The sequence below is a fragment of the Pristis pectinata genome, chromosome 16 (genome assembly GCF_009764475.1).
Source record: "Pristis pectinata isolate sPriPec2 chromosome 16, sPriPec2.1.pri, whole genome shotgun sequence".
Lineage (NCBI taxonomy): Eukaryota > Metazoa > Chordata > Chondrichthyes > Rhinopristiformes > Pristidae > Pristis > Pristis pectinata.
In genome coordinates, this window is record NC_067420.1 from 1,485,678 (window position 1) to 1,503,392 (window position 17,715).

The following is a 17,715-nucleotide window of genomic DNA, read 5'->3' on the forward strand; positions in this document are numbered from 1 at the left end:
AGGAGGTGAGGGAGAAGTGGTGAGGCAAGAGCTGGCAGGTGATAGGTGGGTCCAGATGAGGAGGTGTTGATCGGCAGATGGAGTCAGTGGGACAAGGAAGGGGCAGAGATCAGGACAGATGCTGGGAGATGATAGGGAGACAACAAAGGGCTGAATCTGATAAGCAAGGAAGGTGACGAGAGGAGCCAAATAAGGGACTAGTGAGTGTGTTGTTTATCCAGGGCTACCTAGAATCTTCTGCAAACATCTTCACGCGACACAATCCTTAAAGGGGGTGACAGCCCTAAAATACCAATCATTGATCACAACCAGTATCGCGTGTACGACGTCAGTCCCTTCTGGTTTAAGGAAAAAAAACAAATTTAACATAATTACAAATTTAACCAAGTGACTGGTTTCTGCACACTCTGTGATGCTGTTGTTAGGTGTAAATTCACCAGGTGTTGTAGGAGTATCTTAGGACCTAATGATGTTGTCTATCATTAGAAACGTCACATGTAGTGGCCTCTGCCTAATACATCACGGGCACATCCCTCCCCACCATCGGGAGTATCTACAGGAGGCGCTGCCTCAAGAAGGCAACATCCATCACCAAAGATCCCCACCATCCGGGCCGTGCCATCTTCTCACAGCTACCATCAGGCGGGAGGTACAGAAGCCTGAAGTCCCACACCACCAGGTTCAGGAACAGCTACTTGCCCTCAACCATTCGGTTCTTGACCCAACCGGCACAACCCTAATCACTGCAGTTTAGCAAAACTATGACCATTTTGCACTAAAATGGACTTTTTTTTATTCTAATTGTGTTCTTTTGTGTAAAAGAACACAAAATTCTGTATAATTTTATGTTTATGTTTTGGTTGTGAATGCTGCTTATCTGATGCTCTGTGCCTGTGATGCTGCTGCAAGTAAGTTTTTCATTGCACCTGTGTGTACATGTACTTGTGCAGATGACAATAAACTCAACTTTGACTTTGATGTGAACTCCTGCATAATAGTTGGACACTGTTTGGAAATATCTTCATCTTGTAGCCTTGCTACTCACCTGGGTATCTTAACACCTTTTAACATTTTAACACCTTAAGTTGTAAAATGGACGTTACAGAATTTCTTTCTATTTTTCAGGTATAATTCCTCAACATGTATAATTCCAGTATCTCCCTTACGTCCCATCTCCGTACCTCAGTACACAAGCTCTGTCAGGCACTGCTCTTTGTGCCATGATGAGTTCCGCTTCAATTGTCTCTCCTACACTTTCCCTTCCAAGCTGGACTGGACAAGCCTCAACTGCGCTGTGTGTCTTCTGCTCATTAACATTTCAACATAGAACAAAAATCCTTTTGTTCAGTAGGATGTTGCAAGTTGAAGCTTCACAGTGATAGTCAATCAGCTTTCAATAAGCTGTTTCTTCAGGAAAAGTAAAATAGTATTTTATTCCATTGCTCTTCAAACTGAGATGAATTAATGAGGTTTTACTGCTAGGCTCTTCAACTTGCTCTGAAGTAATGTTAACCCTTTTATAATGGACCTGTTGGAATAGCCACGTGGGAGGTTGTATTCTGCAGATCTGACATACTCTTGCATCTAGTTGCAAGATTTGTATCTTTATACATGTCAGAACATTTGGCAACGCCTCTGGTCACTATCTTTGTTTGCACTATAGGCAAGTGTTCCGCATGGAACTCTTCCAATAATCTTCCTTTGTAATTCCTTCAGCGACAGGCCATTGCTTCTCCATTTTATACAACCCTGGCTGTAGCTAATACATTGCATCTGTGATAAAACAGTGTTGTGACTTTGTTTAACAATGGATAAGATTCTGCAAGGGATTCAGCATGTTGCTTTTGGAATCAGGTTTACATTCTAGTGTTACCAGGATGCTGCCTGGATTGGAGAGTATGGATTATGAGGAGAGACTAAGGGAGCTAGGGTTTTACTCTTTGGAGAGAAGGAGGATGAGGGGAGACATGATAGAGGTGTACAAAATATTAAGAGGAATAGATAGAGTGGACAGCCAGTGCCTCTTTCTCAGGGCACCAATGGTCAATACAAGAGGGCATGGCTTTAAAGTAATGGGTGGGAAGTTCAAGGGAGGTATCAGAGGAAGGTTTTTCACCCAGAGAGTGGTTCATGCATGGAATGCGTTGCCTGGGGTAGTGGTGGAGGCAGATACGATGGTCAAGTTCAAGAGATTGTTAGATAAGCATATGGAGGAATTTAAAATAGAGGGATATGTGGGAGGAAGGGGTTAGATAGTCTTAAAGGTCGGCACAACATGGTGGGCTGAAGGGCCTGTACTGTGCTGTACTGTTCTATGGTTCTATGATTCTATGTTACCAGCCACAGCCGAAGAAAACTTTCAGATACTTAAGGAAGGGTTTGAAGGACTTCATCAACATGATGTCAAGCTTTAAAAGATTTTGCTTTTGTGCAAAAGGAAGTGATGTATTTAGATTTAAGAGTAGATGAAAATGGTTTGCAACTGATCAAAGAGAAAGATCATCATCAGAACCCAAATATCCAAAAGCTTAACTAAGCTCTAATCATGTCTCTGTCTGATCCAATACTGTACTAGATTCCTACCAGTCATTATCATAGTTGACTCTACTTCACAGTCAAGTTTATTGTTATGTGCACAAGTCCAGGTGTGCACAGGTACAATAAAAAAAAACTTACTTGCAGCAGCATCACAGGCACATAGCATCAGATAAGCAGCATTCACAAGAAAAACATAAATTAAACATAAATTATACACAACTTTTAAAAGAAAGAACACAATTAGGATTAAAAAAAAGTCCATTTCAGTGCAAAGTGATCAAAGTGGTCACAGTGTTGCTAAACTGTAGTGATTAGGGTTGTGCCGGTTGGTTCAAGAACCGAATTGTTGAAGGGAAGTAGCTGTTCCTGAACCTGGTGATGTGAGACTTCAGACTTCTGTACCTCCTGCCCGATGGGAGCTGCGAGAAGATGGCACAGCCGGGATGGTGGGGATCTTTGATGATGGGTGTTGCCTTCTCGAGGAAGCACCTCCTGTAGATACTACCAATGGTGGGGCGGGATGTGCCCGTGATGTATTGGGCAGAGTCCACTACTCTCTGCAGCATTCGAATTTTTGTATCAGACCATGATGCAACCAGTACACTACAGCTATTAAAGACGATTGAGCTGTGGTGATGGGGTAAAGTTTAGCAAAGACCAAGCGATCTGTACAAGAGAAGCCTCAGCAGCCAGTCTTTTTTTTACATTATGACGGCGTCAATGGCTAAAACCTGCGAGCAATGCTTCCAGATCTGGGCAGCAAAGAGCCATGTCTGCAGAGTAACCACAATAATCCTGTTCCTCACACATCACACACACCAACCAAAAGCGAAGAAAGAATTACATTACGAAGGACCTTTGATCTGAAAAATTAACTCTGCTTCTCTTCCCACAGATGCCGCAGAGATGCTGATCACTTCAGCATTTTCTGTTTTTACTTCAGATGCAGTTTTTTTGATTTTCTAATCATTGTTGCTTGAAGTACTTTAGGTGACAATTTCACAGCTTAATATACAAGCACAACCCTGGTGGGTGTTAATTAACACAGTGTTGAGTTTATTCATTAACATTAAGCTGGACATAAGCAGGGGATGGATGCAGTTGTGTGAAGATTCTTGTTTCTGCCAGATTAACATATAAATCTACAGATATGGGCAGAAGTTATTCCTCACATTCATCCACTCCATTATAATTTCCACTGAGCCAAATGGCCGACGACACTGCTGTTGTTGGACAAATCACAGGTGGTGATGAGTCAGCGCACAGGAGCGAGACACCGGGTCAAGTGGTGCTGCAACAACCACCTCTCGCTCAACATGAGTAAAACTAAACAGCTGATTGTTGACCTCAGGAAGGGGAAGGATGGTGAGCATGTACCAGTCTACGTTGGTGGATTGGTGGTGGCAAGGGTCAACAGCTTTAAATTCCTGGGGATTAACATATCAGACGACCTGTCCAGGGCCCAGCACATAGATGCAATCACAAGGAAGATGCGCCAGTGTTTTCACTTCCTTAGAAGGATAAAGAGGTTCGGCTCATCACCAAACACTGTAACTAACTCCTACAGATGTACTGTTGAAAGTATCTTGACTGGTTGCATCATGGCACAGGAATGCAAGAAGCTGCAGAGAGTAGTGGACTCTGCTCAATACATCACGGGCACATCCGTCCCCAACATCGGGAGTATCTACAGGAGGTGCTGCCACAAGAAGGCAACATCCATCATCAAAGATCCCCACCATCCGGGCCGTGCCATCTTCTCGCAGCTCCCATCGGGCAGGAGGTACAGAAGTCTGAAGTCCCACACCACCAGGTTCAGGAACAGCTACTTCCCTTCAACCTGCACAACCCTTATCACTACCTCAGTATAGTAACACTGTGATGACTTTAACCACTTTGCACTACAGTGGACTTTGTTTTTCTTTGTTCTAATTGTGTTCTTTCTTGTAAATATTGTGTATACTTTATGTTTAATTTATTTTTTCTTGTGAATGCTGCTTATCTGATGCTGTGTTCCTGTGATGCTGCTGCAAGTAAGTTTTTCATTGCACCTGTGCACACATGGACTTGTGCAGATGACAATAAACTCCACTTTGACTTATCGGCCTTAAGTCCCACCATCGTGGAAGTTGGTCTGTACCCCTTTCGCAAATACTTCATACCGCTCAAGATTGTTTGTCGCTTTATGGTACCTAACCTTCCAGTGCAAAAGGTACAGGCCTGGGTTCACAATGGATTGGCTTTACATTCGATTTTATATGCATGTGCCCCCTGATATCTGTACATGAATCCTTAGACATCTCCTCTGGTTGTCCCTGAAGCTTGTCTAAACATTGTTGTGATACATTCACAATGAATACATTTTCCCAATCCATTCACAACTCCCTTAACCAACCTCTGCCCAGCAGAGTCAGTTGGTGACGTAATCAGCTACAATACCAGTGCCTCACCCTTTGTCCATTGTGGACAGCCGCACGTTCCACCTGCTCTTACATTCTTAAAGTCTCACCCTGGTGCAAGTACAGTGTGAGCCTTGGACTGACAACACCTTACAAAACTCATGATTACACATGCAATGTCTCGATTATTCATATTTACTCTGATTTTAAAATTTGTTGCACTTCCTTTTACCATTGAAACACCTTGTTGGTCTGATTTAGCAACCTCTATGGCAGTAATGTGGCCGTGACACCATCCAGCTAGCTAAACACCCTATTATATGAAAGAATTCTCACAAACAGCAAGGCCAGGTAGAAGAAAGACAACCTCTCATTAACCTTTCAAACGCATTCAAGTGCTAAACAATTGGAATACACATATATGATTGAGATGGAAATTGAAATATTCTACCTCAACATTTTAAAAAATAAAATGAAGCTTTATTTATTTTCGGGTCTGTGATATAGCACATAGGACAGTACAGCACAGTACGGGCCCTTCGGCCCACTATGTTGTGCCAACTGATATAAACCTACTCCATGATCAATCTAACCCTTCCCTCCTACACAGCCCATAACCCTCCATTTTTCTTACATCCATGTGCCTATCTAAGAGTGTCTTAAATGTCCCTGTTGTATCAGCCTCTACCACCACCCCCGGCCGTGCGTTCCAGGCACCCACCACTCTATGTGCGAAAAACCTCCCTCTGACATCCCCCCTGAACTTTTCTCCTCTGACGTTAAACAGATATTGCAAGGAAGTAACTATGGCAGTGTTTGCACACTTACATCTCATGCAACATAGTGCAAGGATGTTGTGGTTGTACGGTCATAGAGAGATACAGCACAGAAACAGGTCCTTCCGCCCACTGAGTCCGTGCCGACCATCCACACCAATCCTACACAAATCCTACATTCGTTCCGTTGTCTATCATCCCCACAGTCTCACTAACTCCCACTCCAAATTCTACCAACCATCTACGTACAAGAGGCAATTTACTGCAGCCAATTAACTGACCAACCCACATGTCTTTAGGATGTGGGAGAAAAGCAGGGTACCCGGGGGAAATCCACACGGTCACAGGGAGAACATACAGACTCCATGCAGAGAGCACCCAAGCTCGGCTTGAACCCGGGCCACAGGCGCTGGGAGGCAGCAGTTCCTGCACTACTGTGCTGCATTGTGGTGTGTTACAGTGAGGCAAGTTCATAAACACCTTATTTTCACACCAATGCAGGTAATTTCCTTCAAAGTTGTCCTGGCGTCTGCAAACAATGCAGCCCGTCACTGATTGCAACTGAAACTGACAACAACTTCAGTTTATTGACAGCAAACAACAATCGTTTCACCATCACGACTGTCACAAAATCTAAGCCATTGAGCTAAATATGGCCCCTCTCCGGGTTACAACAGGCTTCCGTCCCTGCGCCCCTGTGAACGGCTTGAACCCGGAGAGTTCGCGATGATGGAAATGCGGCCACAAACCAGTTTACCGGGCAGCATGAGATGCTTCCTGCCCCACAGCAGCTGACAAATCAGTCCTACTGGTCTCCCAAACACTGGCGCGTATGTACAGGCGTACATACGTCAGGCATTCATAACCTGGGGAGGACCTGTACTAGTTTGATGAAGCAAACTGTTCTGCACTGGATGTAATTGAGATTAGTGATTGTTGTTGGGGCTCAACCAATCAAACTGCAGACACACAAGGCATAACTGAAGACCAGAAAGAGCAGCCCTCATAAAAAGGAGCGTCACTGGCACTGCCTTCTCCTGCAGAATGGATGTGAATTCTTCTCTGTGGGTGGACTAGAAGTTGTTTTGTTTTGATTTGGGACCTGAGTAATTGAATTCTCATCTCCTCCCCAACCAGATTAGAGACCTCCCATTGGTCTGTAAAAACTGCTAGTCATTGTGGAGGGCACTGGCCCCAATTGTTCACAAGCTCGGATCTTTTGTCTGCAGAAGGCAAAGATCACTGCAAATCATGTGACATACAATGAGTGAAGAGGTGGTCATTTTGCGGAAGTGATTCATCTGCACCAGGCTAAAGATTTTCTTGGTACAAATCAAATGAGTTTTGCATAATGGGATGTTGAGTGTGAACAATGAATTAACTCAGCTCCTGAATTATTTTTTTTAAACAAGAGACAGCAAATCAAAATTATCAGCAGACGTGATCGGGTGTGCTTGTTCCTGGACTTTCCTTCTGTTTTAGAACTCAAAGGCAAATACAAATTAGCAAAGAATAAAGCAGACAGATGAAAGAAAAATTCAGGATATAAACAAGACTTAACCATCAGTACAGGGTGCAGCAATGGATACAAACTAGTCAATTGCATTAAGCCCTTATTACATGCAGCCCATCCAAAGTAAGGCAGGCATCCCATTAAGTTAAACAAGACAAGCTCCAATTGTTCTGGCTAATGGTCAATAAGTAACTACGACAGCACCTGTATATTTTTCACAAGAAATAGCTTAAATCTTTCTGATACCAATCCCCCATTTGACATCAGCATGGTGGTATATACCACTGTGGTATATGTAGCATGGTAGAGTATATGTTAACAACAACAGAACCAGGTTTTCCCGTTACTTTTGGGAAAGTAAAGCTCAGAAATGACTGCTGTCAAAACTGGCAAACACACCTCTATGTTTTCTGGTTAAATATTGCTGCATATCTCTTTAACGTAGATGGTTTACAACTCCTGTTGGAATCGCAGATTTCATCAAGTAATGCCTTCCAATCAATTGGTTATGAATGTCATCATAATGTTATGTCAAACTCGAGCAAAATATCATTATTATTTTATTTTGAAACCAAGAAACTGCAATTGAATGACGTGTTTCTGCACTCTCCTAAATTGTCAGTGGTATTAAATTATATGTTAGTTTGGCAATAGTCATCTGTTTTCCTAACTTCAGAAAGGAGGAGAGTGTCCCCATACCTTGATCTTTGCTTTTTACTGAAAGCTGTTCAGAAAACTTTGCTCTCTAGGCACTTAACTTGCATTTCACATCTGAATCTCCGCAAATAACAAATGAAGTGAAAGGCAGCGTTCCACTTTCATACTTAATGCTTTGCCTACGTTATTACAAGAGACCATTCCACTAGAGGCAACTCCAGGGAACTGTAAATCCTAAATCATTTATTATTCCATTCTAACATTGATTACATTTACTGGATTATAAAACAAGAAGATTTTATTAAGTAAATTTGTGTATGAACGTATAAATTAAGAGCATGAATAGGCCACCGGCCCCTTGAGCCTAAATCCATCATTCAACAAAATACAGTTGATTGAATTGTCCCCTCAGTTCCGTACTCCTTGTTAACTCAGTGGTTTTATGCTGAGAAATCTTGGGTTTGTTGTCATATTAGTGTTCAATTGAAGTGAGTTTAGGTGTGAATCATGAGACAGAAATACCATGAACTGTATTGTAAATTAACAGTAACAACGATCCTTGATATAGTCAGACAACCAGAGATACTTTACAGACACGTTATCAAGTAGAATTCGATAGAGCAGATGAAAAGTCATTGGGGCAAATGCTCCACCCTAATGCCTGTGCTAGCAGTGGCATATTCCCTGATATCCTCATAGAAGTCCTGTTGGACAGTGCTGGCATTGCCCTAGGTCAGTGGTGGCACCTCCTGCCTGGCTCCCTTGCTGTGGTTGCCCCTGTGTTGTTCCACTGGATGCTTTCTGCAGCCCAGTGGACTAGTTTATTGAAGTGTGAGCGTATCTTTGGGACGTGTGTACCACATGGTATGCCTTTGGATGTATTATTGCACCAGACACTGCTGTTACTCGGGAGCTGACTCCCGAGTTTGTTGTTAACCTCATTTGCCTTAGAAAGCAGCAACTTCAGCAAGTCTACAGACACCGCAGCTCTCAGGCTGGGAAATCTGACTGCTGGGCTAAACACAGTGGTCCCCACAGAGTCAAATGGGAGAAATCAGATAAGATATCTTTATTAGTCACATGTACATCGAAACACACAGTGAAATGCACCTTTTGCGTCGAGTGTTCTGGGGGCAGCCCGCAAGTGTCGCCACACTTCCGGCGCCAACATAGCATGCCCACAACTTCCTAACCTGTACATCTTTGGACTGTGGGAGGAAACGGGAGCACCCGGAGGAAACCCACACAGACACGGGGAGAACTTACAAACTCCTTACAGACAGCGGCGGGAATTGAACCCGGGTCGCTGGTGCTGTAATAGCATTACACTAACCGCTACACTACCGTGCCTGTGGAAATTGTAAGTAGTTGTATATTCATTATTTTTAAAAAAAAGTTTTAATGATTCTTTTAAAGTGTGAGTGCTCGTCTCAAGTTTTTTTAAATTATACTTTTTATAAAATCAATTTTTAACAATAATTTTACTTTGGTTGTGTGTCCTGAGTGTTGCTGCACAATTATAAATGAGAACGAGCCTGGGGTTGAGGCCACACCAGCTGCCAAAGCCGTTCTGTGAGAGCAGCGGCTGTCTGCATGAAGGCAGCCCCAGAGAAGGCAGGCTGGTGTTCAAGTGCTGGGAGCCGGTCCATAGAACCATAGAACAATACAGCACAATACAGGCCCTTCGGCCCACCATGTTGTGCCGACCTTCAAACCAGTCCTAAGACTATCTAACCCCTTCCTCCCACATATCCCTCTATCATAAATTCCTCCATTTGCTTATCTAACAATCTCTTGAACTTGACCAACGTATCAGCCTCCACCACCACCCCAGGCAGCGTATTCTATGCACCAACCACTCTCTGGGTGAAAAACCTCCCTCTGACGTCTCCCTTGACCTTCCCACCCAGGGTCTCCCAAGGGAAAATGATGACAGAGGTCACGCTGGAAAAACTAGTGTAGCAGAGTGGCAGTTTGTGGGCAACAGAACGTCTGCTTCAGTTGAGCAGATGTCTAGAATATTGATCCAAAGGGTAAGCTTCAAGGAACATCTTACAGGGCAATAAAGAGGCAGGGATGTTTAAGTAAGGAATTCCAGATCTTAGGGCCTGCTGACACTACTGGACTGATCAGAGGGTGCACTGAGAACCAGTACACGAGATTGTAAGTGCAAGGGGGAGTAAACAAGGGGACACAGTTGCAAAATTAGGGGCAGGTAATTTAAAACCGAAATGTGTAGAAATTTCTTCTACCAAAGGGTCGTGAAGCTCTGGAATTCTCTGCCCTAGAGGTGGGTGGAAGATAGAATATTAGATATATTTAAGTTAGAGACAGATAAGTATTTGAAAGAGAAACAAAGGACTGCAGATGCTGGAATCTAGATGAAAAACATGAAGATGCTGGAGGAACTCAGCAGGCCAGGCAGCATCCGCGGAGAAAGATATTTGAAAGATCGAGGAATTGAGGGTAATGGGGAACTGGCAGAGGAGTTGAGGCCAGCATAGATCAGCCATGATCATATTGAACAGTAGGGCAGGGTTGAGGGGCCGAGCGGCCTACTCCTGCTCCTATTGTCTTGCGTTCTTGCGTAAGTGGATCGCTTCTTCAACCTGGGAAGAACGTTTGTGTTCCTGGACGGTGGAAAGGAAAGAGGCGAAAGGACGGATGTCGCATCACCTGCAGTTGCATGGGAAGGTGCCATAAGGCACAAGTCGACAGGTCCTAGACTGGAAGGGAAGGTTTATAATGAAGTCTGTGTGTTCTGTTTAAACAAGGAACAAAATAACCTCACTTTAGAACATACGCATCATAAGCACACTCGATTAGAAAGCGTCGGTATCTTGGAGGATATAAGTTTCCAAACTAGTGGGACATTATCTGGATGTGGAGTTCTGAGAAGAAGGCATTGATAAGGGAATAGGAAGTGACATTGACTGTTCCAGCAGCAACAGACAGTCGATGTCATTTGTGAAGACCATTTTCCAAGAGTTGAAAGAAAAAGAGAATCAAGGTTTGAAAGGGCATCACACGATATACAATACCACCAACCGGCACTTGAATGGGAGAGGAATTAACGAGATGGAACAACATCAACAAGGCAGCAAAATCTGACAATCACTCATCAACGGCAGCCAGCTCGACCTCTCCACCACCCCGCCATCTAACCCTTCACCTTCAACCCTCCATAAACTACCAATTGTCCGATTGTTGGCATTTGTTCCTTATCCCACATCTCATCTTAAACGCCAGTTATTCCCTTCACCCGTGCTCCACAACGGAACCTGGTACCTCAGCTACTTGGATTATAGATCCTCAAAACAAAGTTGGCTCACTTTTTCACATCTTCCTTTTGCTACTCTAGAAGCCATTCCATATTCTCCATCCGTCTGCCTCCAGCCTCTTGATCGTTGCCTCTTCCACTATTTCACTTCCAATTCTCAGAGTTCTAGTTGCCTTTGAACTTCCCCTTCCGTCTTTAAAACCACCTCTTTTGTCAAATGCTGTCAGCCTCCTGCACTTTTACCTAGAGACTCGAATGGATGCACCCTCTTTTACACAGAAATCCCATCCTGAAATTATTTTGCTACTTCTGGTGAAGTCCCAGCCCACTTGAAATTGGGCCAGAAACTTCTGGGGCAGAATTCATCTCAACATGGCTGTTATTTTTCATGGAAGTGATGACATTCATCACACCATCAACACTTCTCCTCTGCCTCATCAATGGAAGTTGCGGGAATAACATACAACGTACAACCTGCATTTCTAACTTAAGGAAAAGAGTAAATCACACGGAAAGTCAGCAAGGATACTTCAATTATGGGTTTCTAGCTGGGATATTGAAGAATTACTGTCTGTATGTACCTGCCTGAGCTTTCAATACTGTGTATATTTGTTACACCGTTGCTGGGTGTCAGTGATTTTTGTAGACTCTCAACAGCACGGGCTCAGTCTTTGAACACCATTGGCAACAGTGCGATGGAGTGGCCACACGCACTGAGAACACATGCTTCCCATCTCCTGCGTTATTCCTCACCTCCAGGCCAGCCATTTCTGGTCTGTGGCTGTCAGGGAGAGCATCCTTGAAGGCCGAGACCTGCTGCTGTGATTCCTAGTGGCGAAGTTGCAGCAGCTGCAACCGTTGCAGGTAAATACATGTGCCAGCAGTATGAAAACTATCCTGACAATCTGTTAAAAGTAAGTAATTCCAATTTAGCAATTTTCTGAAGGCTGCTCTTGTTGGACACTGGTGTAAACACCACACCCATTAAGCATAAAAATAAATGCATGGCCAATCGCTAGGCACTCGTTCCTTCAGTTAAACATCCTCTGTTAAACATCATTTTATTATTTTTGATGATGAGCACATCATTATGTGTGACTTCTTCTTTAATACGGGGATGTTGGGGCATATGATTATGTTAATTCTGGGGACCGGAGGTGCCTGCCAAGGGAGCATTCATTGACAACGCCTCGTTGCCATAAGAAACCTAAACTCAACAGTCTGTGAAGCATTTCCCTTCCACAGGAGTTTTGATACCACTGGCAATCCTGTTAGTCCAGAGTCAGCAGTCCAGAGTTGGAGTTTCACAGTCCAGGGTCAGCACATTGATGTGGGAATTGCTGTCAAACATAGGCTAGACTTAAACTTCATTCCTGACAATCTGGCTGCACAGTCACTTTAATCAATACCGGATAAACTTTCAAAGACTTTTATATTATTAAAATCAAAATTCAGGGTTCATGAACTGGTGAGATAAGCTCTGAGTTTTGAACCCAGGGACGTACACCATTACATCCATACACTCTTACACTGTCACATTGTGAAATGTGTTCTCACTGTACTGATGTTTTGGCAGTTCTTGTTTTTGACTCGTTGAAGAATATATGGATTGTTTTTGTTCAGGACATAAATGGGCACCTACTTTGAGTAGCTATACTTTTCAAGAACATCGGTTACTTTTGCGCAGCTGTGTTGGACCTTGCACAACAATGCTGACATTTCCTGTTGCAAAATTACTTTCAATTCACAAATACAAATATTTCACCAGCGGCACAGGAGATGCCTGGGCTGGAACTGTCCGTCTTCCACTAGCCTATTGTGATACAAATCTGCTCTCAACTTCCATGCTCCCCAATGTAGGGGAGGGGCTGAAGAATCACACATTTGGCATTAGGGGTCTCTGCCCCTGGAGATTATAGGAACCCCGAGGATTCCTGGGGCCTGGCTATCACCATGTCAACATCCACAATGTGGCTGGCAAGCTGGAGTCGGAATTTGGCAGTGTGGACTCACACAAATAGTCCTCAGTAAATGAAGGGCGCAAAGGCGATCACATTCAAGCCATATCCAGGGAGACTGCCGAGTGAGTCACAAGCAGTGTGAGGCATTATGTTGCAACTTCCCAAAACTCTGGTCGGACCACACTTGGAGTAGTGCATGCAGTTCTGGTCGCCTCACTACAGGAAAGATGGGGTTGTGATGGAGAGGGTGCAAAGGAGATTCACCAGGATGTTTGTTGGAATTGGAGGACTTTAGTTGTGGAGAGAGATTGGACAGGCTGGAGGGAAGGAGACTGAGGAATGACTGGATGAGGCATATAAGATTATGAGAGGCACAGATAGGGTCAACAGTCAAGATCTTTTTCCAGAGGTAGGGGTATCAAAAACAAGAGGGCATAGTTTTAAGGTGATACACAGGAGTTTTAAAGAGGACCTTAAGGATAAGTGTTTGTTTGTTTGTTGTTGTGTTTTTTTTTACACAGAGAGTGGTTGATACCTGGAACGCACTGCCAGATGTGGCAGTGGAGTCCGACACAATCACTACATGTAAGAGGCAGTTAGACAGACACTTCAATAGGAAAGACATAGTGGGATATAATCCTAATGTGGGCAGATGGGATTAATTTAGATGGGTCAACAGGGTCAGCATGGAGGGATGGGCTGAAGGGCCTGTTTCTGTGATCACATGTCCCTACAATCCTCAAATATTTCAAAAATGACCATGGCTTGGGATATTTCAGAATCAGGTTCATTATCACTGATGTATGACATGAAATGTGTTGCTTTGCAGCAGCAGTACAGTGCAACACAAAATTACTATTAATTACAAAATAAATAGTGCAAAATAAAGGAATAACGAGGTAGTGTTCATGGACCATTCAGAAATCTGATGGCAGAGGGGAAGAAGCTGTTCCTGAATCATTGATTGTGAGTCTTCAGGCTCCTGTATCTCCTCTCTGATGGTAGTAATGAGAAGAGGGCATGTCCCGGATGGTGAGGGTCCTTAATGATGGATGCCGCTCTCCTGAGGCACCGCCTCTTGATGTATGGAGACACCAGAGACTGCAGCTGCTGGAACCTGGAACAACAAACATCTGCTGGAGGAACTCAGTGGGTCGAGCAGCATCTGTGGGAGGAAAGGAATTGTTGACGTTTCGGGTCAAGGCCCTGCATCAGGGCTGAGTGGAGAGCCCTGCTCCTCTCCCCTACCTGGCACTACCTGCCTGTCATCTCACACCCCTCCTCAGTCCACCAATCACCTTGGAATCCTTTCTCACCACTCCCCTTCTCCTCTCTACACCGGCCATCTCCCCTCTCAGCCCTGATGCAGGGTCTTGACCCGAAACATCGACAATTTCACCCCCCCACCCCCCACAGATGCTGCTCGACCCATTCCTCCAGCAGATTGTTGGTTCCTCTCAAAGATATCCTCAATGGTGGGGAGGAATCAATCTTGAGTGTCCTGGGAGGATCTTTCATGTCCACCTGGTCCATAAAGAGCCAAGTCTGTACTTAAAACACTGTAGGTTCAAAGTGCCAGCTGGTTCTTTGTCGCTGAGACTGGGTCTGGGATACCTCCAGAGCCAATCACCAGAGCCCAGAGATCATGGGAAGTAGCTGGGTTCTGAGAGTGGTGAGGGCTAGCAGACCGTCAGGGATGGTGAGGGTGGAATTGGAGAGAGTAGGTTGTTGGTGCACTGGGTTACAGGAGCCAACAGGGGCTGAGGGAGAGGTTCTGAAGCAGCAGTTATGGGGGGGGGGGGGGGCGCGGGGCGGTGGGTAAGAGGAGATCCCATTAACAGGAATCCACAGACTGGAAGCACAGAGGGGATTGGAGGGTTGCTCTACACGTGGAGAGGGCTGACGATTATGGGTTGGTACTGCACGTGCTCTGCAGGTGTCAGAGATTCGGCACTGACGTTTGAACAGCCGTTGTCCCCAGAGCATCCAACAACAGGTGCCTGCCCCCAGGACAATGAGCTCCAGGCACTCCTGCAATGAGCTGCACAGGGAATGAAATCACCACGCATCCGCCTGGTTATATTTTCTGTTCAAAGTGAAGCAACCTAGGGGTGGTCGATGTTGTGTTTCTCTCCAGAAGAGAAAACCTTTGATCACATAACACTGAATGCAATAATTTCCAGGCTTTTACAACTTCTGAATCCTGTTGGTCAGTGTGTCCTGTCGTGGTTCTGCTCATGGGGTATGGAATCCAAAATCCCCTCTTGCTTAAGTAACACTTCAGTGCAGACTGGGTGAAGTTATGAGGCTGCACCTTCTGAATCTTCAGAAGGGTCTCACATGTTAATAACAAGAATATCAGTGAGGGCCTGAATCCCTGCTGTGAATATTTTGGAGACAGGGAAGATGGCAATTTGGAAATGGAATTTTGATTTTAACATAGAACATTACAGCACAGTACAGGCCCTTCAGCCCACAATGTTGTGTCAACATTTTATCCTGCTCTAAGATCTATCTAACCCTTCCCTCCCACATAGCCCCCCCATTTCTCCATCATTCATGTGTCTATCTAAGAGTCTCTTAAATGTCTCTTTGATTCTTGATTTTTGATTTTAATCCTTCTTGATCAATTTCTTCAATTTAGAACCATAGAACAATATAGCACAATACAGGCCCTTCGGCCCACCATCTTGATTTTAGTCCTTCTCTGCTGTGTGAATGGAAGGGGTGTGGGTTGTGGGTTCAAACACAAGGCCTGTGATAAGGCAATACAGGAGCTCATGGACAATAACTTCAACAAGTGATTATTGATTTTTTTTAAACCTTATTACCATCTTTATGATGTTCACTCCTTCCCCAAAGATGAATCGATCAATTCCAATTTAGTATCTCAATATGACAGGAAAATAAACCAAGTACTGAAGAGAAACCTCTGCTAATTGTGAAACTTAATTCTTCGCAACATCATTTCCATAAAAGTCTATCGGAAGCAGTCACACTTTAGTTATATCTAATGGTTTGCAAAAAGAACAGAAATAAGGATTTATCTGTAATAAATGCAGAGCTGATTAAACAGTTTTTTTAAAAACACATAATAACCAAAAAAAACATAACATTTCAAAGAATATTTCTTAATGTTACTACTTCCTAAATCTTGTCTTGATTTTCATTTAGGATTCAAACTGTTATTGTGGGCCCCAGAACCATTAAACACTAAGTTTACAGCTATTTCAAAAGGTGAATTGAAAGAAATTTACCATCTTCCTCAGTGTATTGTTGTTATCCCACTGAAAAACTGCATTGCTTCAGGATGTATGGTCCGCCCACACGGTCTGTACTCAGAAGAACAAGTCTGTACTAAGGGTCAGCACTCCCCACTCATAACGATCAAAGTCCTGCCTTCAGCCACACACTGTAGGGTCTCATCGGAGTAGCAAGCTTGAAGAATGCAGTATGACACGATGAATTCAGAGCTCTGTTGAGCTCAGAAAAGTGATTTGCAGTGGGAGAAGCAATGCATGAATGTGCCTCCTTCAGTGGACAAGTAGGCTGATAGAGAGGGGAGGGAGTGGAGGAGGGCTGCAAAAATAAATCTGTCTTCAGAAATTTCAAAAGCTTGAACCAGTTGAAATAAAGCTTCAGTTGAACATTTCACATAAGAGTTGAAGTACCAGTTACGGATGACAAATTCATGATTCCTTAAAGACTTCCAAATGCAAAGGTTTCCACGAAGGTTTGCCTGTCCAGGTAAATTAACACTACCTCATGCTTTATTACGCAGAAGTCCACTCTTGCCACTATTTTCACAGGATACATTAATCTTGCAGCAAATATTTGCACTTGTCATCGAGAGCCCGCGCTCCTCTCAGTTTTATGGTGCTTGCACAGCCAGAAAAATGTGTTAAATTCTCCCTTCCACATTGTAAATCGGCTCACAGCTCTGTCCAAACACAAAGCCCCTTTCATATACCACGGTTTGCTTTTGTTTTGAGCCACACAGCTGTAAAAAGCCCCAGATAATTCTGCAATATCCAACACTAAGTTTAGAAGTACAGCTCTGTCTGAGCTACTGTGGCTCACTGTGCCACTGTACAGACCGGCACTCCTCCTCCCACTCATTTATCCAGTAAAATCCCGCCCCCTGTCTCCAAGCCAACATTTCCTGACAAGGGAGCAGCCTCCCTTTTCTGTGATACATCATGAAACTGTTAAATGAAACCTCCAAAGGATTTGTTCTCAAAGAGTTTTAATGGACATTTGCCATCCTCTTTGTGGCCGCAGCATGAGGTAAAGAAACTTGGGCTAGATGGGCTGTTTACTTTGTGGCAGGATTTCAGTGCCATCCCGAGCAGCCTCTGAATTAATAAGCAACATGATCTGCGCAATATTTGCAACCTCTGAAGATGCTCAGCCGTGCCTGGTAGTGATGTCATGGAGTTGTATCTAAGCCCAGTTTTTTCTGAAACTTCTGAAAATCAACATTAGCACCTCATTTTCCGCCTTGGCAGTCTCCAACCTGACGGCACCAACATCCATTTCTCCAACTTCCAGTAACCACTCCCCTCTGTCCCCCTTTTTTCCCTCATCCCAC

At 44.1% G+C, this 17,715-nt stretch overlaps 1 protein-coding gene across 4 annotated transcripts in view; it reads right to left on the reverse strand.

Annotated features, from left to right (window-relative positions):
• Positions 1–17,181, reverse strand: part of LOC127578965 (uncharacterized protein KIAA1755-like) — a 141,886-nt gene extending 124,705 nt beyond the window's left edge. For all 4 annotated transcript variants that reach the window (XM_052031565.1, XM_052031563.1, XM_052031564.1 and 1 more), the window contains exon 1: positions 16,382–17,181. In XM_052031565.1, coding sequence (XP_051887525.1) covers positions 16,382–16,384 — 3 coding nt within the window. In that variant the 5' untranslated portion in view covers positions 16,385–17,181. The remainder of the gene's footprint in view (positions 1–16,381) is intronic.
• Between the last annotated feature and the right edge of the window lie 534 nt (positions 17,182–17,715).